Source organism: Callorhinus ursinus, unplaced genomic scaffold, assembly GCF_003265705.2.
Source record: "Callorhinus ursinus isolate GAN/ISIS: 27379988/994484 unplaced genomic scaffold, GSC_fseal_2.0 scaffold46, whole genome shotgun sequence".
Classification (NCBI taxonomy): domain Eukaryota; kingdom Metazoa; phylum Chordata; class Mammalia; order Carnivora; family Otariidae; genus Callorhinus; species Callorhinus ursinus.
The window spans coordinates 7,512,006-7,538,513 of record NW_027397108.1 but is presented as its reverse complement, the minus strand read 5'-3'; the positions used below and the strand labels follow the sequence as shown (position 1 = coordinate 7,538,513).

At 50.1% G+C, this 26,508-nt stretch overlaps 2 protein-coding genes across 2 annotated transcripts in view; both read right to left on the bottom strand.

Annotated features, from left to right (window-relative positions):
- Positions 1–3,208, bottom strand: part of ATP2C2 (ATPase secretory pathway Ca2+ transporting 2) — a 60,244-nt gene extending 57,036 nt beyond the window's left edge. The window contains exon 1 of the mRNA XM_073882342.1: positions 3,041–3,208. Coding sequence (XP_073738443.1) covers positions 3,041–3,139 — 99 coding nt within the window. The 5' untranslated portion in view covers positions 3,140–3,208. The remainder of the gene's footprint in view (positions 1–3,040) is intronic.
- A 12,566-nt stretch (positions 3,209–15,774) lies between these two features.
- Positions 15,775–16,146, bottom strand: LOC112814671 (small ribosomal subunit protein uS14-like). The gene has a single exon (XM_073882465.1). The coding sequence runs from the start codon at positions 15,962–15,964 to the stop codon at positions 15,794–15,796; it is 171 nt and encodes a 56-aa protein (XP_073738566.1). The 5' UTR covers positions 15,965–16,146; the 3' UTR covers positions 15,775–15,793.
- Between the last annotated feature and the right edge of the window lie 10,362 nt (positions 16,147–26,508).

The window sequence follows — 26,508 nt, the reverse complement described above, 5'->3', positions numbered from 1 at the left end:
TCTTCATGATGGCCCAGAGGCTTTTCATGGTTCACCTCTGCAACCTCCTCATCCTCACACCCACCCCTGCCCCTCACCCCCTTGGCCCAGAACCGCCATGACCTCTGTCCCTCTCCCAGCGCGCTCCTCCAGATCCTTGCCACTCTTAGGAATCTTAAATACCCCTCACCCTCCCAGCTGTTACACATCTACCATTAAACAGTGCTCTGAAGTTTGGTCCCCATCTCCGCCACCAGGAGAGCAGGGAGCGTGTGCTTCTTCTATGCCCCATCCCTGGCGTGCAGCACTGGCCCGACACACAGTAGATGCTCCGTGAATCTGGGCGGAATGAATGGGTGACCACTACGTCAGTCTGCTGGAACCCCATCTTCACCCTGGAGAGCCTTAGGAGGATGAATCAGTTCACCAACCAGGAAGGCAGCACAGGGTGGAGCCCAGCCAGACTTGGTTAAGAGATGGGAGCCCTGACGGTCCAAGATAACTTCCCTGGAGTTGGCACCGAGTCATTGGGAAGCAGGAATTTCTGGTCCAACATTCTCCTCACCCACCATTCAGGTTAACACAGAGAAGGTTTTTTTTCCAGTAGCTGAATGAAGAGGATCTCTCAAACCCCTTCCTTGTCGTGACAAGGCAAGAATGGAGATCTTCAGAGCCGTGAGCACTAAGCTCAGATTCAGCCTCTGATGCTGCTAACTGGGTCCTCCTTGGCCCCTGTCTCGACCACATGTCCCCTGCCTGGCCACTCTGCTTTCTTGTTCCCCATCATACCCCAGACCCTGGATTTCCAATTAAACATCTCTTGGTTTCTCTGTCATCTGTGGGCCTCCCCCACGAACTTAGTTTTGTACACAGCTGTATCCTTAGCGCCTGGCCCCACCTGTGAGCCTCCATGTCCTCATCTATCATATGATTATAGTAATAAAAGTGACCTCGGCACAGAGAGACCCAAAAGAAGACACAGCAAGTTCTCAGTAATAATTAGTATTATAAGTGAGGTGGCTGGGCAAAGTGGCGGGGGGTTCAGAGGCTGCCCAGAACACTGCATACAACAAGTGCTCATAAGAGAGAGTTACAACTCTTGTAGAAATGATCACTGTGATCACACTTGGCTTCTTTTTCCATTTTTCTTGGCAAAAAAGGGTTGAAATGGGGGGAAGTAAGTTTGAGAGCAAAGAAGATTCAGGCTCTGAGCTGAGCTGGTGGGAAACAGGTCGCCTCCCCACCCCATCACACCCCCAGCTCCTTTCAGTGCAATCTCCTGGGTTTGTACCAGGAGCCTTCAGAGATAGGACATTTGTTTCTCACCCAGCCTTTGCTACCGGCCACCTGGGTCACCAGTCTCCCCTCCACTCCCCGCTGCCATGTCACCTATCACCCACCCTTCAGGGTGCTACAGAGAACATCCAGGTCCACGACCAGATGGGTGAGACCCCTCAGGCTGAAGACCTGCCATACTCTCGAGGACCCCTCGCAAAAGATCTGGAGAAATGAAGTCCACTTTGGTGCAGAGGTCAAATTCACCCCAGCATCTCTAGTCATGTTACATCATCCTCATACCTGGCACAGCTGGACACCTGGGACACCTGGCCATCCTGTTAAATCTAATCATAACCAACTACACACCAGCAGTGTTTGGAAAATACCCAGCATGATGCAAAAACCAAAAGATAGAAAAAAATAGAAAAAGTAACGAAGAAAAGGCAACAGTATTGGCAAACTGACTTCAAACTCATTTAGCAGAACCCAGGGCGTGACACGTGGGTAGAGAAATCGATTTCAGCAAAATAATCAAACTCTACCTTCAATCCATGTTGAACCCACACGTCACTTCAGAAACAGAGAGATGATGTGAGAACTGCTAGTTACACAGCCCTGTGGACCTACCACCCGGGAGCCGGAATTCTCATGCTAACCTTCATGTATAAAATACTATTTTTCTAATGCACAAATATTTAGGAATCATACCACCAAACCGTTTTGACTGTTGTCATTCTTTGGGAGGAAAATTAAATAGTTTAAATCAAGTTTCTTTTTTTCCCATCTGATCTTTTCCATTAAAAAGTAAATGTAAAAAAAAAAAAAAGTAAATGTAATGAGAGGTTTCCCTTCCCCAGTCAGACCGCCATGGCAAAAGCTGTATTCTCCTGAGCACACCCAAGGCACTATTTCAGGAATTTTATTTTTGAATGACTGATTAGGCTGAAAAGAAAAAGAGTGAAATGCCCCCGAGATGCTTCTGCAGGAATTCAGTGCTCTCTGCTCTCATATCCTGCAAGATGCAAAGCTTATACTCACAAAGCTATGGAGAAAGGGGCCGGGTCATCCACTGACCCTGGCTTCACCAAGTGGAAGGGCTTTTTTTGGACAGCTGTGTCAGTTCAGCCGCTGGGAAACCCCTCCTCTCCCCAACCCTCCCACGCCCCAGCCTGATAATCCTGTTGATTTATCCTAGAGGGTCCCGTGAAGGTTTCAAAATCAACACACAAACCTGAGTGCTTTTCAAAACTGCGTTGGAGATGTAGGAAGCAAAGCTGGGAGGCCTGGCTGCTCTTTACCCGATTTCCACCATTATTACTACTATTACTGCCAGAACATTTTCCCCAGGTGTTTTGGCTTTTTTTTTTCATCACTTTGATTTTTTTTTTCCAATTCAAGTAACTTAAAAAAAAAAAATCCATATAGCAGCCCTAGTGCGGAGAACTAGGAATTTAAATTGTCTGGAGTCAGAGAAACCCAGGTGAAGTTCCTAGCTGGGTCGTTTGCTAGCTGGGTGCGTCTTAAGGGACACGTGTAACCTCTCTGCCTCAGTATCAAATCCACAAAATGGGCTGTCGTTAGAGAGTTAAATGGCGCGAGCCCGGCTCAGGGCAGAAATGAGAGCTGGCGTTGCTCCGAAGTCGGTTTCTTTCCAGAGCCAGGGGCAGAGGGGCGAGTTGCTGGAGCGCAGCCCGCAGCACGCGGACGGGGTCCCGGGGGAGGGCGGGCTGCGGTGGGGCGGAGAGTCAAGTCGCACGGCCCGCGCCCGGTCGCCCAGACTCACCAAGATTTCCAACTCGCTCCTCTCCAGGGGCTCGTACAGGTGGCCCGCGCCCGAGAAGGCGAGTTTCTGCAGGAACTGAGAAAAGCGTCTTTCGACCATGATGACCAGGCGGAGCCCCCTCGCGCAGCCTCCCGTCCGCCGGCGGCCGCCCCTGCCCGCGTCCCTCGGTCCCTGGCGTGGCCGGGACTGGCTGCGCGCGCCCAAACCTCCAAGGCCAGGCCTAGGTTACCAGGTAGCCGCCTACCTGCCCGCCGCAGGTGGGGCCCCGCCCTCGGGGCGGAGCGGCGCGCCCGGCCTCACCCGGCGCACCTGGCCCCGCCCCGGGAGCTAGCCGTGGGCTTGGCGCCCGCGTCCGAGACCTCCGGCTGTTTCCCAATCTTGCCAGATCCTAAGAATCACCTGGAGCGAGGGATGGGGTGGAGGTGGGCGAGCGAACACTTCTTGAAAATGCGGATTCCCGGACGTCGCCTTACCCTGTGTCACTGGGTCTGGAGATGGCCGGGGAGCTGGACTGTAATGAGCGCCCGGTGGTTCGGGGGGGGGGCGGTGGGGGGGTGGGAAGCGGAGGGCGGTCAGTCCTAAGGCCCTGGGAGCACCGCGGACCGGAGCTGAGTCACACTCCTAGCAATGCTGTGCGGCTCCGGACGAGCCACGTGGCCCCTTTGAGCCTCGGTTCCTTGTCTGTAATTGAAGAAGGCTAAGATCTCACCCCCAGGGAGGGCCCTGGGAGTGCATCCCAGGATGGGGAGGAGAGCTTGAGGGCGCCACTGCCTTTGGGATCCGTGTGGGTCTTGGATGATCTCTAAGCCCTTTATTTTCCTTTGCAGAATGGGCTCCTGCACTTGCTAACCATGGGACCCGGGGCAGGCGTCTTACATTTTCCGAACCTTAATTTACGGATCTGTAAAATGCCCACCATGTTAGCACTTCCTTCATAGTGAAATGGAGGCTATGCTGGTGGTATCCTCATCATCATAGGGAAGTTGCTGCACTCCACTGGCTCCCAGAGTAGATGCGTGAATGTGCCTCCAAGTGGATGTCTTGAAACTGTGAGGAGCTTTGGCTCCAGGTGGCACTGGAATCCATAACAAGACCCACCACTTAGGAGGGAGGTGGCTTTGGGGAAGGCTGTGCCTCTCCTCTGTGCCTCAGTTTCCTTATCTATAGAGTGGGCTTCTTAACTATAAGAACTATAAAACATGACATGGGCGTTTGTCCATTAAATTGTGCTGCCCTTTTTGAGCAAATATATGCCACCTCTACCTCAACTCCCCATCGCGTGTCTACCTCACCTGCATTCAATCCAACAGGCAGTTCTGCTGGCCCTTCTTGTTTCTCCTGCATCTTGTCCCTTGACTGCAAGAAAACAGGCTACCAGCATGATGCTGCCCGGCTCCACCAATTTCAACAAAGGCCTAGGAATAATAGAAAAAGCAAAATTCTGGCACGAGTTGGTCCAGATTTGAATCTCAGGCTTGTTCCTTCCAAATGCATGGCCTTCGGCAACTTTCTTCACCTCTCTCTACCTCAGTTTACTCATCCACAAAATGGGGATGGCACTACCTACCCCTGAGTAGGGTCCCAGCAGGAAACAGGTGGCACCTTCAAACTGAGTGATTTGGGGAGAGTTTGATAACCATCCTATTTACAAAAGTGTGGGCAGGGTGCCTAGAAACATGAAGGGATGGTGCAGCTGCCCAAGATGAGCAACAGTGAGAAATTGCTACCATCCAAGGCTTGGAAGGCAAGAGGAGGGAGCAGTTACCCAGAGCAGGTAGCTGTATGGAGCTGAGAACTGCAGGGAAGGGAAACGGAATGGATGCCACAGACGCAGATTCCTGGGTTGAGAATCCGAAGGAGAAGGCAGGAGGGTGGAGAGAGGGTCTGGGGGAGCAAAGGGAAGATACAGGGAACCAACCGCACGGTCCTGTAATGTTTGCACAGGTAGAGTTCCTCATAGTACTATCTAGTCCCTGACATAGTAGGTCCTCAGGAAATTTTATTACTAATATAAAAGATACATGGGAACTCAGCTCACTTATTTCTCAGGTCCTTTGCAACTGGCATTCTGAGATTTTGAGGTAGTATTGGATCCAGGGAGGAAGAATGCCTTGTTGGCATAGAACTTCATATTCTCCCAAGGGTGTCAATCAGGCGTGGTTTCTCCGGGCGGTGCAGCTTCCATGAGCACGGAGTGATGTGTTGGCCGGGTTCCTTTCCCTTTAAGCCCAACCTCTTGCATCCCATCACAGTGGTCTCTGCTCCAGCTCAGAGATGTCAAGGCAAGAATTTGTGGATCAGGTTTAAGAACACCCAGAGCATTCAGGAAGGAAACTCTGGGTAGATGATATTGTGGAAGACCTGGACCTGTTGGTATGAAAAACAAAAATGGAGTGGACCACAGAGAAAGCGGTTAAAGTGATGTGACTGGGAGCAGCTGAATGGGTGGGTACCTTTAGGCTTAACCTTATTTGATTTTCATTTTTGTGGCATTGTGATCAGCCTGCATACCTGTCTGCTAATTCTCTTAATGTGTTGAGACTTTGCCTGGTTTTTATGCAATTTTTATAAACATTTCAATGGCACTAGAAAAGTTGGTGTAGGGCGCCTGGGTGGCTCAGTTGGTTAAGCGACTGCCTTCGGCTCAGGTCATGATCCTGGAGTCCCGGGATCGGGTCCCACATCGGGCTCCCTGCTCGGCGGGGAGTCTGCTTCTCCCTCTGACCCTCTCCCCTCTCGTGCTCTCTATCTCATTCTCTCTCTCAAATAAATAAATAAAATCTTTAAAAAAAATAGAAAAGTTGGTGTATTCTTTGTAAGGGTATTGGTAAGCTGCACTCTTCTTTGCAAATCAGTTCTGTAGCTATTCATCCTAACTTTCTAGTGACATTGTTCATGTCCTTACTTTTGACTACTTGATCTGACATAGGAAGAAAATGAAGAGTTTAAAATTTCCCGGTCTAATTGCTTTCCTGTCCACTTGTTTCCTTGTATGTCTGAAGTTCTGCTTTTTGTATTATGCTTCCCTGTTGGTTAGTGCATATAATTTACCTGCTCATGATGACTCTTGTAATTGTTTAATGCCTCCTGTATCTCATTAAAACATATCCCTTAAATTCCACTTTGTAGAATTACTATTGCCAGTGTTTCTTCTCCATGGTTTAAGTCTGCATGATCTAAACTTGGTATCTTATTTTTATCTGTTTTGTTTCATTTCCCCCTAGAATGTAAGCTCTGTGAGAGCAGGGGACTATTACGTTTTCATCATTGTGTGTCTGCTCAGTGTTTACCATGGTAGATGATGTTCCTGCAACATGTTAAATGCCCCCCAAATATTTATTTGGTGTGTGTCTCTCTCTCTCATAAACTGTAGCTCTTGAACTTTATTCTTAATCTGAGATTATTTCCTTTATAATGTGGAAATGTATTGTGTCTACACTGTTATAGTTGTTACCATTAGACTGACTTCCATCATCCTCTTTCCTGTTTTGTTTCCATGCCATTGTGAGGCAAGCACTCTGCTATTTGCTGTCATCTTTTACTTTGATTTCAGAATAAATATCCCACTGAAAATTCTATCAGGAATCTGAAAGCATTTCAGAAATAGAGACAAATATTTATACCATCTGTTTTGATTTCTTTTTACAGTGTAAAGGAGTTTTTTCATTTTCATTTTTCTTTTTCTAACCTTTGCTTTTCTTCATAATCTTAGTAATTTAATCTGATTACATAAACCTTATGTTTTTTCTTTTTGTTGTTGTTGTTGTATGTTCTCCACTTTCCCCCAGAATCATACCTCCTCTTTATATTTGTTTTTGAACATCCATTCTTAGCTCTGTCCCTTTGTTTGGATGCCATGATCCTCACCACTGACTTCAAGATTGTTTCCTTCAAGAGTTTTCTTACTGCCTTCAGCTGGTCAAAATCTGAGTCCACTCTGAAGGAATCAAGTCAGGCAAGATGGTTTGCTGGGAAACTTTCTGAGTTTGTGGCTCTGACAGTGATGCCCATGCTTTGGCCTGTATTGAGAGTCAAGGGCGGGACTCAGCCAAAAGCATCCAGCCTTTCCTGAAATATCTGCTCTGGGCACCTTGAACAATGAGTTCACACTCTTCAACTCTCATTCACTATATGAAAGTGGTGTCATTTCATTTCCATAAATTATCTCCCAACAATACACCCTATTGGAAAGATGTGATGCAATCCTAAGGCATCTGAAATTTATTTGGTAATAAACTTCACTCACAAATTATAAGGTTGGCATTTTGAAGGCATCCTTTTCCAAAAGGGTACGCCATACAAAGGGTATTGTGTGGCATGTGTGTGCATGTGGGTGTGCATTTAATTTTAAGAATTAGTTTTAAGTTATGGCTCTTTATGCAAACCCTCAATTGTTTGTTTTTTTAATGGCTATGCACACAGGCAATAATATAATCATTTCAGAGATGAAGAAATTGGAATTTTAGGGGGGGAGGTTACTTTCATTCATTCGGCAAATAGTTTTTTTGTTTTTGTTTTTTTTTTAAGATTTTATTTATTTGAGAGAGAATGAGAGATAGAGAGCATGAGAGGGAAGAGGGTCAGAGGGAGAAGCAGACTCCCCGCCGAGCAGGGAGCCCGATGCGGGACTCGATCCCGGGACTCCAGGATCATGACCTGAGCCGAAGGCAGTCCCTTAACCAACTGAGCCACCCAGGCGCCCCTCAGCAAATAGTTTTAAGCACCTGTTATGTGGCCATGGACCCCTGAACACAAAAGATTGTTCCCACACTTTTGTATTTTCTCTCCTAGTAGGTGTGATAGGCTGCAAATAAATTGATGTGTAACGTAGTGTTAGGCAATGAAGGTAGTGGGTTGAGTAATGGTTACCCCAAAGACATATGTCACATCCTAACCCACAGAAACTGTGACTGTAGCCTTATTTGGAAAAACAATCTTTGAAGACATCATTAAGTTAAGAATCTCAAGATTAATTGGATGTGCGGTACATCCAATGACTGGTGTCCTTCCTTATAAGAGACAGAAGAGGAGGGGGCACCTGGCTGGCTCAGTCCGTGGAGAGTACAACTCTTGATCTCGGGGTCATGAGTTTGAGCCCCACTTTGGGTGTAGAGATTATGTAAAAATAACGTTTTAAAAATCTTAGAGAGAGAGAGAAGAGGAAAGACGCAGACACAGAGAGCAGGCCACATGAAGATGGGGCAGAGGTGGGAGGGACGCAGCCATAAGCCAAAGAGCACCTGGGGCCACCAGAAGCTGGAAGAGGGAAGGAAGGATTCACCCCTTGAGCCTTTGGAGGGAGAACGGCCCCACCCACACCTCGGTTTGAGATCAATTTCTGTTGTGTGAAGTGCACCAAAACTATGGTCACACACACACACGGCCAATTTCTGGGCATTGTTCAGGTCACACTCTCCTTGTTACTTCTTCCATAGTCATTTGCCGAAATGAGGGGGAATGTTGGCTGAGTACTTCCTATAGCTGCAGGCATTTCTGGGCTTCCAAGGGACCTCATTTAAGCAGGAGGGAGCAGGCACAGTGCCGTGGAACAGGACACCTGGTGCTAAGTGAGTGTGCCCTGGGACTTGTTTAATCCCAAGAGGTAAATACATAGCACGGATGCTACAGCTCCTCCTTTTACACACCCATGGTGGACACTGCCACTCACTCATGGGGTGACACGTCCCCGTTGGCTGGGACAGGCCTAGGAAATCTTGTCCTTATCATTTTCCTTACCTACAGTTGTTCGGACCTGGCACATGAATAAAGCTATTTACCAAAAGATTTCCAGAAGAGGAAGGAATGATCTCGGGCAGTGGGAGTCATGGAACCTTCTAGAAGGTTCCATATGCATGGTATGGCTGAAAGAGATGATTCCTGTGCATCAAGTCCATCATTTACACTAGAGTTCGCTCCTGGTGTTGTATATTCTGTGGGTTTTGACAAATGTGGAATGTCATGGATCCACCATCATAGTATCATACAGATGGTTTCACTGCCCCAAAAACTCCCCTGTGCTCCACCTTCCCTCACCCCAAACTGCTGTCAACCACTGATCCTTTCACCATCTCTATAGTTTTGCTTTGCTGTCTTACTGTTGGAAATTTGACTCTCCTTCAAAATCTACTCTCCTTTAAAAAATTCTGACGCCTGGGTGGCTCAGTTGGTTAAGTGGCCAACTCTTGATTTTGGCTCAAGTCATGATCTTGGTGTCGTGCGATTGAGCCAGGCATCAGGCTCCGTGCTCAGCATGGAGTCTGCTTGAGATTCTCTCTCCCTCTCCCTCTCCCTCTCCCCCTCCCCCTGCTCTCTCTCTAAAATAAATAAATCTTAAAAAAAAATTCAAAAGCATTCAGACCCATCACCCAGAGTCAGAGAATTTCAGTCCGAGGCAAAAACACCCAGCGCCTTCCATATCTCCGCTCACCAGCTTCTGCTCCCCGTGGTCACTTGGAGGTGACCACCCGTGTTTGGCTGGGATGGTCCCAGCTCTAGCACTGATAGCCCTGGCATCCTGGAAAAGCTTTCAAGCCTAGCACGGTTAGCTTTCCTCCCCCACCCCCGTGTTGTTCTGAGACTCTTACCTGCTCCTGCTGCCCCCTTTTCCTCAGTTAAAGTCTGGACTCTTACACACCACAGCAGGGCCACCAAGCCCTAGCCCCTGGCTCTCTCCCTACCTCCCCAAGCAGGCCCTTCTCCTGGGCCCCAGGAACAGGCACCTCCCCGGCAGCCTCTGCCGAGAACACTACCTGGAACACTCCCCAGCAGCCCCCTCACTCCAAACCCTTGCCCCAGGTTTTAACTGGCTGTGGCTTCTGCCAAGAGGCCCCTCTCGATCTCTGGACCAGGTGAGAGGGGAGGGATGGACCAGGTGAGAGGGGAGGATGGACCAGGTGAGAGGGGAGGGATGTCCCTGACTCCGGGGAGTCAGGGGCATCCCTCCCCTCCCTGCGGATCCCACAAACTCACGGCACGTTATTACATATATGAGTTTCAAAGAAGGTGCAGAGCACAAACAGCCCAGAAACAAGGACAGAATGTGGCAGATCCATGCAATGGAATAGTGTTCGGCCATAAAAAAGGCAAGAAGTACTGATCACGCTTCAACGTGGACAAACCAGGAAAATGTTCTGAGCGAAAGGAGCTAGACCCAAAAGGCCATGCGCTGTAGACTCCATCCTTATGAAACATCCAAAATGGTCAAATCCACAGAGACAGAGAGCAGATGAGAGGTTGCCAGGGGCTGGGAAGAAAGGAAAATTTGGAGATAATAGAGTTTCTTTTGGGGGGTGATAATATTCTGAATAAAGTAGAGGGGATGGTCACCAGACTCTGTGAATATACTAACCCACTGATCTGCGCACATTGACGGTGGAAATGGTTAATTTGATGTTACATGAATTTTTTTTTTTAAGATTTTATTTATTTATTTGAGAGAGAGCGAATGAGAGATAGAGAGCACGAGAGGGAAGAAGGTCAGAGAGAGAAGCAGACTCCCTGCTGAGCAGGGAGCCCGATGCGGGACTCGATCCCAGGACTCCAGGATCATGACCTGAGCCGAAGGCAGTCGCTTAACCAACTGAGCCACCCAGGCGCCCTGTTACATGAATTTTATCTCAATAAAGATGTATATTACAAGGAGACCCTGTATACGTATTTACTGAATGGAAAATGAATGAGTTTACATGTAGTTAAACTGGGAAACCTGATCGGAAGTTAAATGAACAATTCTTATTGGCTTTTTGATATAATAAAAAGAGTTCAAAGTTCCTGGTGACTCCCTTTGAAAACTCCTAGGGCCCTGGGGTTCCCAAGCAGGGTTGTGGCCTGAAGGTGGGGGACGGCGGTTTGTGGAGAGTTCTCAGTGAAGTAGCTGTTGGAATGGGGCAGAAACTTCCTTTCCCTGGTTTGGTGCAGTCTGGCCTGGGCTCATTCCCTGAGGGTGAGGACTTCAGGAGGGTCTTGGAAATCCTCCTAGCCAGGGAACAGAGAGGTGATGGTCTTCCTACTCCCATTCTGGCTCCCCCTGAACTCAGTCCTTTGTGCAACATTCTGAGTGACCCTGCAAAAATAAACAAAGATCTGAGTGTGCCCCTCCCCTACCCAAGCCCTGCTAGCCTTGGCTTAGCGGGGCAGCACTCACCCCAAAGTGAAGCTTGCTTACTGTGGCTCTTTGCATGAAGGGTTTTATTTTGGCATACACTATGCCAGAAATCGGGGTTAATGTCCCGGGCCCAGGGAGAGCCCTGAGGATTGTTTGGAGTGTTTCCCAGGACCCTCCTAAAGGATCGGGATCCAGTTGCTCACAGGGGTGCCTATGCGGAGTACACACCCTTGATCAGCTTTCCCTGTCTCTTCTTCCCACTCCCCTACTTCTGTTTCCTGTGGGGTCACCTCCAGAAACGTTGGGACCTCACCCCTAGGCTCTGGGAGCCCTCACAAGAACATCGGACTTCTCATACTGGCTTCTGCCAGCAACCCCCGGCTGCACCCTGCCTCCTGGCTCTCGGGGTCCCTCCCCAGACCTGCTCTCCCCCCAGCTACCCACAGGGATTCCTCTTTCTTCCACTGAGGCTCAGGCTTGAGCCCCTCCCCAGAAAGCACGCCCCCAGCACCTGATTAAATTGTTCTTCACATTGTCCTGCTGCCTGTTCGCTTTGTAATAGTTCGTTGAGCACTTTGTGTACTTTTCTCTAGGTAAATTTTGCTTCAGTAAAAAATTCTGTTAAAATTTAAACAAAAGCAGATGAAAGCTTAATGAGAAACAAGATATTGACACAGTCTTACAGCATGTCCCCGCAAGATCCTTATTAATTACAGAGGGAAACCAGTCCCATTACAGGGGAGGAAGCTGGCCGACCTCACCTTCACTGAGGGACCAGCAATGGCAGATGACACGGCCTGACCCTGGGTATGATGTTCTAAGGAAAGTGCACTTTGCTTCTGGGTGTTGCTGCTGAAATGTTTAACGTGAATCCTGTCGTGCGGAAATATCACACCCAGGATGACGGGGATCCAAGGAAAAAACTGACTTGGGACTCTTCAAAAATGTCAGTGTCGGGGAAAGACAAGGAAAGGCCATGGGACGCTCCAGATCAAAGGACACTAAGGAGTTATAACAATCAAATGTCACTGTGATTCTGGATCAGATCCTGGGCCACAAAAAAAAAAAAAAAAAAAAAAAAGTCTATCTTTTGCTCTAAAGGACATTAGGGGAACAATCAGTGGATTTGAAGCAGGTGTGCAGATAATGGAATTCTATGATTGTATTTCCTGGTTTTGCACTCTCGTTATATCAGAGAATGTTCTTTTTTGGAAATGTGCCCTGACGTTTTTAGGGGTGAAGGAGGGAGAGAGGTGGGCAGGGGGAGCACATGCACAGACCTGGAGAATCTGGTGACAAATATATGCAAATCTGAAAAAGTTACAAGTGATATGAGTCGGCTTCTAGAACATTCTTGACGGCATGCTGTCACGGAGATGGAGAGCTACCGAGTGGGGTCCGGGGCCGGAGGCGAGGAGGGTGGGTGTGACTGTGTGGGTAGGAGAAGGAGCCTCTGTGGGAAGGAGCAAGTCTGTGTCTTGGCTGAGAATCTAGGGAATTTGCGGGAATCTAGGCATGGGATCAGATGGCTAGAAACCTCGCACTGGAGTCGTAGCTGCATTTCCCGGCTCTGACATGGTGCCGAAGTTACTAGCTACCTAACACGGAACCATGTGAGAAGCAACCGCTGGGGGATCCCGAGTTAGGGGGACACGGGACCTCTCTGTACAATCTCTGCAGTGTCCTGTGAATCGGAAATAATTTCAAAATAAAAAGTTCAAAAACTAAAAGAAATGGTGCCCCATCTTTGTCGCCCAGTGTTCCCTGTCCTGATTTGTTCACTCGCATTGTTGTTCACTGACGTCACTGCTCCGTTCCTTTACCTGCGGTTCCCCACCCGCCCCCGCAGTGGAGGGTCAGCTCCGTGAGGGCAAGCAGGAACTGTGGATCCTTCCTGCTTTGTTCCTAAGCCTGGACAAAGGTGCTCACAGTGTGGCTGAACTGATAAACGAGAAAGCGGTAGGCACAGGCAACAGAGGGCCTCAGACGCGGAAGGGAGGCTAGGCCCCGAGACGACGGCCGTGTTCCCCTGGACAACGGGGGTGCCTCCAGGGAGCGGGGCAGATGCTGCAGGGACACCCACAACAGCCAGCTTTCTCCTGGCGCTCGGCCCCGCTGCCGTTTGTACCCGCCAGCCCAGCCCCAGAGGCTTCCAATAACCAGCCCGGCCGAGAAGGGGCCCTGGGAGCCTGGTTCACCAGGAGGGAAGCTTGTTCATTCATTCGACGCGTACTTAGAACCTGCGGAGAGGAGAGAGGCCGCCCACAGGGGGGTGACAACGACACGAGCCAACAGCTCAGCCGACCTGGTCCGGGGTCCACGCTCACTCAGATTTCTGCCCTCATGTAATCCTCATCACACACACCTTCCCCGGCACCCCCTGCCACGGAAAAGGAAACTGTAGCTGGCGACGTGATCCCCCACCCAGATCCCTTGGGATCCGTTTTCCCCATTCTGGGGCTCCCCTCCCTCAGCGTTGGGGGCTTCCCCTTCTAACATTCAGGAGCTGCGGGTCTTTGTCCGTTGGAAGACCCAGAGTGGTTGAGTCATCTGACCACAGCTGCACAGCTAGAAGCGGGAAAGACAGAATTTCTGTCCCCGGAGGTGGATGCGAGAACCTGCCCACGGAACCGCCACGCTATAAGCCTCCACGCAGACACTCGTTCATTCACTCGATCATTCACCCATTCAACAATCCGACATTGAGGACTTACTACATGCCTGCACCAGGGAGATGGGTTACACAGAGTTCTTGTCCTCTGGGAGCTCTGGGTCTGGGGGAGAAGGAGCAAACCACATGGCGCACACCACAATGTCACTGCGTGCAGGACCCTGCCGGGGCCCAAAGGGGCACGTGACAATCTAGCCAGGAGCTCAGGGAAGACTCCGGAGGAGGTGTGCAGAGGAGTCTGGCTGGGGAGAAGGGGAGGGGATGCACAGTCCAGGAGAGGGGCAGTTGCACAATATCTGGGGCTCCGGGCTGACACGTAATCACAGCAACCATGCTCTTGGCACGGCCCTGGAGGAAACGCCCGCAGGGGTGGCCCTCCACCGTTCACGGGCGGCGCCATGCGTCACACCGTCCCGTGGGAAGCCCATCGTGTGATGCGAGCACTCAGGCCCCAGCCTAATGGCTTCTCCACTTCTTTGGGACCTTGGGCCTCATATCTCACCCTCCGAGCCTTGGCCTCTCTCATCTCTAAAAGCAAGAAAATTATACACACCTTGCAGGTGGTCATGAAGAATGACCGGGTTATGGGAGAATTACCGGGCCCTGAGCGTACCCGGGACAGCCCCCAGCAGGGCTGCCCGGTCAGCTTGGGCAGGCTGGGGAGAGCCTAGGGGGCGCCAGCCACCCCATTACAGATTTGCAGATGCGCCTGGGGGCGGGGTGCAGGCGCCCTTTTCAGACCCCCACCTCTCTGTGCACCAAATAGCCCTACCCAGCAGAGGTTGTGTGCAGAGCCGGGAAATGGGGCTGCCAGCCGGGGCAGAAGCAGCCAGGTAAACAGCCACAGGCATTGTCTACATCCGGGTGTCTCCTCCCACCCGGTTAAACCTTCTCTTAGTGTCTTGCCTTGGGTTTCCCCAGAAACAAACCTTTGTTTGAGAGCAAGTGGTTTATCTGGGAGGTGACCCCAGGAAACCCCAGCCAAGGGAACAGGGAAATGAAGCAGGGGAGGGAGGGAAGGAAACAAGAACCGGGCCTCGTGGAGCCCGTCACCATGCTGGGCGCCCGGAGCACCGTCTTGCCAGGAAACCTGAGGCGACAGCACAGGACAGTTCTCCCCACCACCGAGAGGGGCATTTGGGGCGGGGGCACTGAGGCTTACAGGGACATGTGTTCCGTTCGCTGACAAGTCTGCTCTGTCCCGCTTCTGGGCACAATGTGAGTCATGAGCTCGGCAGAGCTGTTTTTCTTTTCTCTCGGTGCCATTTCCTGTGCTGTTGGCAAAAGAAATCTCAGCAAAATCGGGAGAAAATGCCCATCTTCGGTGGCTGCAGATGAGGTCCGATTCTACCCTATAAAACCATCCTTGCAAATGTTATTATGGTTACCTTGTTAAGTGCAAAACAGAACAGTCTTAAAACACACACACACACACACACACAAAACCGGGTGTTTTTAATAAATAAATAAACTTAATAAATGATTATCAGGTGAACCCCATGAAGCCACCAGCCAGCTGGGACAGAGAGTGGGACATGGTCACCCTCCCCGGGAGCTCCGCCATGTGCCCTCCGCCAGTAGCAACTGACTCCTACCCCACAGATGTGCCCATTCTCCTGACTTTCACGTTCACATGTTCATGGCTTCCTTACCTGCCACTCTAGTTTGGTCTTGTACATGTTGCTAACTTGGTGTGTCCTTTGAATTTCTTTTCCTTTTTTTTTTTTTATCAGAGTTCAGCCTGAGTACTTTTATGTAACTGAAAGAAATTAAGCCACGTATGTTGAAGATGAACTGTTGAGAAAATAGTACATTTTAAAAGAGATTCCTATAATCAAATGACCATTCCATTCACATTAAAGCACTCATAATTGGAGTATTTTTTATTTTATGTACAATGAGTTGACATTAAAGTAGGTATCTTGGATATCTGCAGTTAAGGTAGGTTATCTTGGATGACCAATTCAAGGAAGTTCACTTAATCCAGCTTAAGGGAGCCTGTACCCTTCGCGTACTGACAGAAACACTGGCGGCACATATTGAGGCTGTGTCTCCAGATCAGACCGTGCCGGTTTGAGCAGACGCAGCAAGAACGAGAACCCTGGCCAGATTTCCTCGGACGGCTCCAGTACAGCTGCTGGTGACCCATCTTGCTCTCTCGGATGCAACGAGGCAAAAGGGCCCTTTGAATTTATTTAACCAACAGGTTTCCTATCTGCATTCATTTCTTTTTTTTTTTAATATTTTATTTATTTATTTGAGAGAGAGAGAATGAGAGACAGAGAGCACATGACGGGGGGAGGGTCAGAGGGAGAAGCAGACTCCCCGCCGAGCAGGGAGCCTGATGCGGGACTCGATCCCGGGACTCCAGGATCACGACCTGAGCCGAAGGCAGTCGCTTAACCAACTGAGCCACCCAGGCGCCCTGCATTCATTTCTTGTTGCCACGGTGAAAGACCATCACAAGCTTAGTGGCCTAAAATGACACGATCTGATTCCTCACAGTTCTGGAGGCCAGAAGTCTGAAACAGTCCCACTGGACTGAAATCCCAGTGTTGGCAGGGCTGCATTCCTTCCAGAGGCTTAGGGGACAATACATGCTCTTATCTCTTCCAGCTTCTAGAAGCTTTTGCATTCCTCTGCTCATGAGGCCTCCTTCCATCTTCAAAACCAGAAATGCCTGGTGCTGTCTTGCTCATGCTGCTTCGCCTTCCTTTTGACCCTCCTGCCTCAACTTTATGAGGACCTTTTGATTGCCCTTAGCCCATCTGGACGATCTGGACGATCTCCCTCTCTCAAGATCCTTAACTCTGCACACCTGCAGAGTCCCTTTTGCCACGTGAGGTCATATGTCATATGGACATCTTTAGGGGCCATTTTGCAGCCTGCCACTCCATCTACCCCTGCCCCCTTACAAGTTACGTGTTGAGGAATCCAGGCCATGTGGCCTGTAGAATCAATGCCCCACTGTCTACATTTGGCGGATCACAAACTCCAAGTGCAGCTCTGTGCATTCCTCTGTCCTCCGACCTTCCTGCAAACTGGCGCCGTGATTGTGATCCGGAGGCTGGATGGGGCTCGGGCGCCATCCCCCTGGCTTCTAATGTCTGGTTGTCTCTTTTTGTGATGTTGGGACTCACTGGCTCTCAATGTCTAGATTCACTAATTCATTGGGCAAAACCGTGATAGTCTAATCCTGACATTTCCTTCAAAGTATCACTTGGAATACTTTCCCAAAGAGATGCTTTCCCTCATCTCCAATCGGGTTACCCACTGGAGCAGGATGGGGAGAGCCGCTCCTTGATCCATTTCCTTTACCAGTTTTCAAGGAAACACGTTGATTCCTCATCATCCTCTGAAGAAGGTCCACTAGATTTTTAAAAATATTTTTGTGAACTCATGAATTTAAAGATAGGCTTTAATGGATAGATTCCTAGATTTTTTATAGCAAATATAAATTTATTTTTTTTAAGATTTTATTTATTTGAGAGGGGGTGAGAGAGCACGAGCAGGGGGGAGGGGTAGAGGGAGAGGGAGAAGCAGGCTCCCCACTGAGCAGGGAGCCCGACGAGGGACTCGATCCCAGGACCCTGGGATCATGACCTGAGCCGAAGGCAGACGCTTAACCAACTGAGCCACCCAGGTGCCCCTAAATGTATTTTTTAAATGAAATTCATGAGCAAAAAAAAAAAAAAAAAAAGGAAGTGGGACTACATCCAACTAAACAGTTTCTACACAGTGAAGGAAACCATCAACCAAACAAAAAGTCAGCCTACTGAATGGCAGACAATATTTGCATATTGCCTAAGGGGTTAACATCCAAATATATAAAGAACTCTTAAAACACTACCCAAACCCAAATAATCTGATTTTTTGAAAAATGGGCAGAGGACCTGAATAGACATTTCTCCAAAGAAGACATCCAGATGGCCAACACACACATGAGAAGATGCTCAACATCATTCATCATCGGGGAAATGAAAATCAAAACCACGAGATATGACCTCACACCTGTCAGAATGGCTGGTATCAAAAAGACAAGAAATAAGCATTGGCGAGGATGTGGAGAAAAGGAAACCCGTTGGTGGGAATGCAAACTGGTGCAGCAGCTGTGGAAAACCGTATGGAGGTTCCCCAAAAAACTAAAAATAGAAGTACAATATGATCTAGTAATTCCTCTTCTAGGTATTTACGCAAAGAAAAGAGAAACAGGAATTTGAAAAGATATACACACCCCTGTTTATTAGAGCATTATTTGCCATAGTCAGGATATGGAAGCAACTTGTGAGCATCGGTAGATGGATGGATACAGAAGGTGTGGGGTGTATACAGACAATGGGGTCTTACTCAGCTGTAAGAAGGACATCCTGCCAGTGGCAATGACGTGGCTGGATCTGGACCTGGAGGACATTGTGTTAAGTGAAGTCAGAGAAGAACAAATACCATATGATTTCACTCATATGTAGAATTAAAAAAAAAACAAAAACCCAAAAACCAAAACAAGCAAGCAAACAACAAAAAGAGAAATAGACTCGTCAGTATAAAAAGGAAACTAGCAGCCTCCAGAGGGGAGGGAAGCAGAGGATCAGCAAAACAGGCCAAGGGGAAATACTGAAATCCCCGGTGAGCTCATACTGTGAACTCTCACAATGCCCACATGCGGGTCGGTTGTCTGACTTCAAAGCTCATGCTGATTGTGCCACTGGATTGGCATCTCCCCCTTCTCATAGGTTAAGTCCTGTGACTGCTCTCTCAAATGCATGGACAAGGAAACAAGATTTCTGTGACTCTCTTCCATTTCTCATTTAAACGAAGGGTCTGGGAGTCTGTCCTCTTAAAATTAACACTATGTAACTCCTGTTTCCAAGCCTTGGGGACAACCACACCCGGGGCTATTGTACTCAGTGTTTGCTCTGAACCCAGCCCCAGCCACCTGGCCCCGAATCTTCCTGGAGTCCAGACGCGCCCCCCCCCCCCGCCCCGCACCTTGACTGTTTGTCCCTGTTTCCTCACTGGGCCCTGGAGGCCCCGGAGGACCGGAGAACCTTCCTGGGGCTCCCAGAGGCATCGCAGCTCATACAGCGGGGCGGGCCCCTCCCGTCCTCTCTCTGGGACTTTGAGAAGCCCATCACCCCGGGCAACCGTGAGCTCCTTCCCCTCCATCTCTTGCCACGTCACTGCCTTGCAGCCTTCCTGCCTCAGGGGAGTTCCCAGCTTTTCCCAGCAGCCCCCCAATCTCCTTCACACCTCCCCAGAGGCCCACCCTCAGCCCTGAGCCTGAGAATCAGGCTCCTCCTCATCCTACCCTGGCCTTGCCGCCCCGTGTTTGGTAAGAACAGCTAGTCCTTCCCTCACACTTGCTGTGCACCAGGAAAAATTCTAGGTGCTTTCTATACTTTACCTTTTGCCCTTCTCATGGCCAGCCCAAGAGGCCCGTCCTGTCAGCTGCACATTATATGGATGAGGAGGCTTGGGCTCAGGGTCCCCTAGAAAGTGAGGGGAGGAGCCAGATCCCACCCACTAACCATCAGCCTCCAGAGTCACCAATTCTAACCAGAAAACAATACCACTTAGGACCAGCCCCTCAGCCTACTTTGGGGGCAGGAGTTAGAACCTGCATAAGTAATAAACTGACAAAATGCAAGTATGGAATCACCTCCATGGGCTGTCTTTCTCCAGAGCAGAAGTTCTCGAGCTGGAGCAGGACTCAGAGTCCCATGGAGGGTGTGTTCAAACACACAGGTTGGGATTGCTTGCCCAAGCCCAGAGTCTCCGACTCAGTAGGTGTAGGGTGGGCCTGAGAAGCTGCATTTCTAATGAGTTCCCTAGTGATGCTGCTGGCCTGGGGAACCTGCTTTGGGAACTGCTGCTCTAGGGAACTTGCTCACCTTGGAAGAACAGGACTTAGCTGGGACTGTCTGCCTCCTCCCAGGACACATGGGGTGGTGGTTCCAACATCAAATTTCCCAACCAGTGGTCTTGTGACAATGAGCACATGGTGATGTTAAAAAAAAAAAAAAAAATTCTTATCTGTTAGAGATGCATTCCGGAGCCTTCTTAGTTGATGTACAGGATGTCCAGGATTTACTTTAAAATACTGCAGTCTCTGCCTTGACAAAAAAGTTGAGGGTATAGACGAAACAATGGTGGTTGGCTGGTAAGTCCCAAGAGGTTCTTTATAGCAGTTTTCTACACCTTGTTTATATGTGAAGGTATTAATGATCAGTCTTGCTGATTTCATGTAAAACAAAACAAAACAAAACAAAAATCTCTGGCTCCCACATGTAGTAACTGGGTAACCTTGAGCAAGAAGCTATCCATATCCGAGCTTCAACTCTTTCTGCTATCAGTGCAGATGATGGCATCCTTCCAACCCAATGGCTGAAGAGGTGATGGATGTTAAGCACTCATCTGGGCACATAACTCGGGAAATTATGACTGCCCCAACTTACTCCCCTCTCACACGTTCTCCAGCCTGAGCCTGGATGGGTAGAGCGTAATGGGCAGGGCACTCTCCCATCTCAAAGCACTTGTTCAGCAAGTTCCTGAGTTGAATATGGAACTTGCTAGAAGCCTGCCCATCTGGAGCAGGAGGTGTGGGTGTGGCATGTGGGGCAGCAGATCACCTGCGTGTTCCTTGGGAGGTGAGGCCTCCCAGGAGCCTCAGCGGCTGCCCCACACTACACTTGGATCGGTTTCTTTATGTGGTAACCAAGCCTGGGGCAGGAATTTCCTGGCATCCAGTTCAAAGACTGTTCCGGTGGATTCCAAGGGGGCTTCATTTTGCCAAAATGTCCCAATCAAGGTGTTTGTTGTTTTGGTTGGTGTTTTGTATTGCTTTGTTTGGGTTTGGTTTTGACTGCAAGTAACAGAAACCCATTTATGCCAACCGAGGTCAGAGTCAGGGGCGACGGGAACCACGGAGTCTTTCCTGGGACCTCAGGACAGGGAAGGCAGCCAAGACGCTTATCAATTGGATTCAAGTTCTGGAACGCCGTCAAGAACCCCTATGGTGGCTCTCTCTCTGGCTCTTGCTCCGTCTTCCTCTTTCTCCTCATACACAAGGCATCAGGTGGCCTCTGCACAGCTCCGAGGCCCCTCCCTCTGTCCCCACAACCATCAGAGCCGGCTGCCATTTGCCCAGGGTTTCCTGCGGGCCAGGCCTTGGGCAAAAAGCTTCACCACCCGGATTTCACGGTATCCCACAGTAGCCATGGAAGAAAGTGCTGTTCTCATTTCTCCGACTTCCAGAGAAGGAAACTGCAGTGGAGGGAGGTTCAAGAAGTTTTGTGAGGGGCGCCTGGGTGGCTCAGTCGTTAAGCGTCTGCCTTCGGCTCAGGTCATGATGCCAGGGTCCTGGGATCGAGCCCCGCATCGGGCTCCCTGCTCCGCGGGAAGCCTGCTTCTCCCTCTCCCACTCCCCCTGCCTGTGTTCCTGCTCTCGCTATCTCTCTGTGTCAAATAAATAAAATCTTAAAAAAAAAAAAAAAAGTTTTGTGAGGCCACACAGCCCGGCACAGAGGCCGAACCCGGATGCGCAAGTCTCTCTCACTCCTGAGCCAGGCTCCTGGGCACCTCCCGGTGTCAAAAAGACTCAGGAGCACAGTGGGATAGGGGAGTCTGATTGGCTTACCTTGAGTCAGGTGGTCCAGACCTGGGCCAATCAGCTGTGGCCAGGGCGGGATCTCAGCTTACCAACATGGCGTCCCCCAGGCCCAGCGTCAGAAAACCGTTCTCAGGGCGGTGGGCCTGGTGTCTGCTCCCTGCGAGATCGCACCTCTGTTCCCTTCCTCCTTCCTGAACAGCCTTATGTGGACACGCAAAGCTCTGCTGCATTCATCTTCTGGCTTAGGGGGTTACGTGATGCTCGATTTCAAATCCTCTTTCTGACATTTTCTAATGGTCTGTTCTTGGGCGAATGACTTCGCCTCTTTGAGCCTCAGTGTTTCCAGCTGTAAATGAAGATAGTATACTGGCCTCCCGGAGATGTGGGGAGAATCAAATGAGATAGATAATAACCCAGGCAAACCCTTCTGTGGCTCCCCACTGTTTTCATGGTCAAGTTCAAACTCTAGCAGTGAACTGGCTGGCACCTGTTTTAACGACCTGCCCCCCCTTTCGAACCTTGAACTCCTCTGGTCTGTGCCTTTGCCTGAGATGCCTCTCCTCTACTTCCTAAATCTAAGTTAGCTAACTTACTCCCTATAGTTGGTTAAATTGTGACCCCCCCCCAAAAAATGAGGTATCCACCTCCTAATCCCCAGAACCCTGGAACCTGTGTATGTGGCCTTATTTGGAAATAGGGCAGATATACTTAAATTGACATTAAGATGAGATCATCCTGGATTTAGAGCGGGCCTCAAAGCCGATGAAAGTTGTCCTTATAGAAGAAAGGGGGGGGGGCGCCTGGGTGGCTCAGATGGTTGAGCGTCTGCCTTCGGCTCAGGTCATGATCCCGGGGTCCTCGGATCAAGCCCCACATCAGGCTCCTGGCTCAGCGGGGAACCTGCTTCTCCCTCTGCCTCTCTCCTTGCTCATGCTCTCTCTCTCTCTATCTCTGTGTCTCAAATGAATAAATAAAATCTTAAAAAAAATTAAAAAAAAAAGAAAGGAGAGGGGAACTTGACGCAGAGGGACGAAGACACTGAGCGGGAGGCCATGTGAAGACAGAGCAGAGATCACATGATAATGCTGGAATTTTAGGCCCCAGTGCACAGCTGATTGCAGGAAATCTGTTTTGGCCCAGGTACCTCTCACCTTCTCATCCAGGGGCCTACTCACCTCTTCCCAGGTGAAAGCCTGAGGACGCCTTTCCTGGGATTCTAAGATAGGATTTGTCCTATACTGTCTTCACCTGAAGGGCCCCACCTGCCTTCTTTTTAGACTACCTTGCTGATCTCTGTGTGAATGTTCTAGAAAAGACTTGGGGTGGGGTAGTTCGTTCATCCTGGCAGCTCAGATGGAAAATGGGCCCAGGAAAGACTGTAGCTAAGTCGGTCAACCCAAGGAACAGGGTTTGCTCTTTTGGAAGAGACTTCTCAGTGGGTGAGACCCCTGGCCAGCCCCTGCCGTCAGCCAAGTGCCCCCAGGGTCCAGCCACCTTTCAGGGGCCTTGCATGAGGGTCTCTGTATCCAGCAGGCAGGGCTGGAGCAGCCCCCGGGCTTGCCCGCTGTTTCCCAGCAACCCGTCCCCTCCTCGAGGCCCTGCTCCGAGGCCCTGTTTGCTGTCAGAAGGGACTTAGCCCTCTCAGAGCCCGGGCCACCCCTGCCCCCGTGGCGGTGGACCGGTCCCCAGGCAGCCAGGGAGGTGGCCGCAGCCTCTGTTGCCTCTTCAATATGGCAAGAGAGAAAACTCCAGACTGTGGATTCGGAGAAATGGAGCTGGCCTCCTCTAGTTCTGGAAGAAGGAAAATGGGAGGTGGGGCTCCTGATAGGCCCGTTCCAAGCCGTGAGGCCTTGGGCGAATTGCTTCAGCCTATGGACCGAGAACAAACCTCCCGAGCTTGGCAGAGGCTCCGGGCTCATCTTCCTCATGGTGCAGTGGCTGGTTACACAAGCTGTCACCGCGGGGGAGGCGGGCCTCCTGGACCGCTCGTCTCTTCGCGTGTCCGGTAAATGCAGCATTATTGCAAATAAAGAGTGTTTAAAAATGATTTTTAAATAAGAAAAACAGGTAGACAACCTTAGTATAAGGTATAATCTGACTCTGACAATTAATGGGGAGAAAAAAAACAAATGTGTTCTTTCCTTTCTACAGTCTTTTCCAGAAAGGCTTCCTGTAATTTGTACTTCCTAGGAGAACAACAGTAAGCATGGAATATCTCTCTGCCCTGAATGACTGTAGGCAGGAGAATGTCATAATCAAGTCAAATATCTTATTCAAATCTCAGTACCTGTATGTGTTCATATAACTACACGAATTACAGGCTTAGTCTCTTTGATAAGGAAAAAGAAAAAAATCCCTACCTCCCAAAGACTAGGATCCGATTACTTAGGTCTGCATCCTTCCCCCTGCCGTTTACTAAGCTGTGTGACACTTGCTAGTGACTTTATTGCTCTGTGCCTCAGTTTTCCTAATCTGTAAAATGGGTGTTGATAGTGTCTTCCTCGTGGCTTGGGAGAGTTCAGATGAGGTGCTTGTGTCTGTAGAGGGCTCCCAGAGGTGCCTGCAACCAGTAGGTGCTCAGAAGGAGCTGCCTTCTGTGGTAAGGTTGCCGTGAGGAGTAATGTTATAACGTGGGGCAAGGGCTCGGAGCAGAAGGGATTCCTCCTGAGGATTAATTGCCCACCTATCACTGCCTGGCTATGTACGACCTTGGACAAGTCACAAGACATTCTGCGATCTGCTGTCCTCCTTTGTAAACTGAGGTCTCTGGTGTGGACGTCTAGGAGACTGTCTGCCCGGCCCTGATGTGTGCGTTTTCCTGGGACCCCCCTCCTGGTGCACCATCCCACCGCTCCACTCATCGCCATTGCTAATGGCAGAGCTGCCAGTTCTTTCTTCAGCCTTCCCTTGGCCTCGGTTGATGGGCCTAGAAATGGGTGCCTTCCCCAGGGTGCCAGAGGGGCGGCAGGCTGGGGGCTGGGGGGCAGGGTGTGCAGGATGGAGTCTGGAGCTGCTGGGGCCACATCTCACATCATGGGGAAGACAGTCACTCTGCTCAGAGAAGACAGAGAGAACTGGGAGACTCTATGCCTGGGTCCTGCCGCCCCTCAAGCCCAGGTGAGGCCCTGTGTTCCCAAGCAGGGGCCGTCAGATTTTCCTTAGAGGCAACAATAGTAACAACAATAGCAGGGAGCGCTAAACATACATACTGTGAGCCAGGTGCTGAAAGCCGCATAGGTACTAACGCTTTTACCTCTCCTAGCAGTATCAAGAGGTAACTTCACCCCCTTTTACAAATGGGGAAACTGAGGCACAGCGAATGACCTGTGCAGGGTCATGCAGCCAACAAGTGTCAGAGCCGTCACGTACCATTCTTACACATACCTCACAAAGGAAATAAAAGTGAAATGAATGGAATAAGGTATTTCCTAGGAAGTCATCACATGTGGATCCAACTCTTCCAAATCGAATCGCTCTTCCACTCCGGGTTGCCAGTGTCCGAGTCTTTCTGCCAGTATGGTCCTGTGCAACCCCGAGAGTGCTGGTGACACAGAATTTTCCAGAAGGCTGTTCCTCCGTTGTTCCTGGAAGTTTCCACCAGGCTTGCTTATGCCTAACCTGTATGTTTCGACATACTCGTGTGTGGGCAATGATGCACGCTGCCTGGAGGTGACGACTATGACACATCGCAACTTCAGGGACACGGAAAGGTGAAAAAAAAACAAGGCGTCTTGGATTCACCAAGCAAGCGTGGTTAGTGCTTGGTAAATATTTCTTGCCAGAATGGATGTGTGAGGGAGGGAATGAAGGAGGGACAAGGGAGTGGGGAAGTTAGTGAGTTTGCCTGCACCTGAGGGGCAGCGCGCCGGTGCAGTTTACAGATGAAGTACCAGGCACACACAAGTCTCTGCTGGTTGTACCCGTTTACTTCCACTGTATGCAGCCAGCACGGAGTGGACAGTCAGTCCCTCAGCCCCGTGCCCTCAGTCCAGAGCGGTCTGGCTGTTCACTGGAGCCCCCACCCCCAGAGGCTTCAGCCAACCTCAGGCCCAGGTCCCTTCCAGCCCAATGAGATCAACCCTCCAGGAACCAGGAGGCTACTGGGGATTTCACGAATGACCCAAGCTGCGACCCCTGTAATCATGTCACAAAGTGGCTCATGCCTGACATGGACAGACATGATCCTCACTCCCCAAAATGGAAACCAGATCTGTCTCTTGTCGGGCTTGACATTCTTGGAGAAAGTCGTCTTTCTATTCCTTCAGTGGGAAGGTCACAACCTCCTCCACCCCCATGCCCCCGCATGATGTCACAAAGGCACACTTTATACAGCTTGTATATGAATCGCTGGACTCTTTCTTTCATGTTCCACACACAAAAACAAAACAAAACAAAACAAAAACCAAAGTAGTCCTCAGCAACCTGGATGCACTGAGACCCGTCCGTCGCCTGTCTCCACTTTAAAGTGGGCTTGGAGTGTTTTCTAAGAGAGTGTGGATTTTATGGGAGAAAGGATGCGTCCGTGGTCAGGGAGGTGCAGGGGCCCGGGGTGGGGAGTGGGAGCTGCTTGTTTTTTGAAATATGGGAACGTGGATGTTGTCTTCACATAAGCCCACTTTGGAATTTGGAAGTTCGAGCCCTCCAAAGGACTGATCAGTACCAATCACCTCGGGCTCTTCTGAGAGGGATGAGTTATCGGTAAATGGAGCCATTTCTCTCCACGAGCCTGCATTGTACAGCCACTGTTGAGATGTGTGTAAACGAAGCTCCAGGGCTCTGCCCACAGCCCCATGGGCTCACCTCCCTGACAGAGGTGGGCTGCCCCTGGAAGTGGCCACCCCTCCCCTAGGGGCAGCCCTTACCTGGTCACTGAAGGGTGCGGGAGCCCCACACAGACTTGGCTCCCATGCTCCCCACCAGGGGGGGCCCCTTCCAAAGTGTGACTCAGGGCCGCCTACACTATTTGCAAAACGAACACGCGGGCCCCTTGGTGGACAATTGCTAAGATTTTCATTAAAGCTAAGTGTGGACCCCTCTGAGCAACTGTCCCTGGAGCCCGCCCTGGGGGATCTCACCAAAGTCGCCCT

Bases quoted from the DNA above. Each gene is read 5' to 3' on its own strand.
- LOC112814671 (XM_073882465.1), bottom strand. From the start codon at position 15,964: ATGGGTCACCAGCAGCTGTACTGGAGCCGTCCGAGGAAATCTGGCCAG.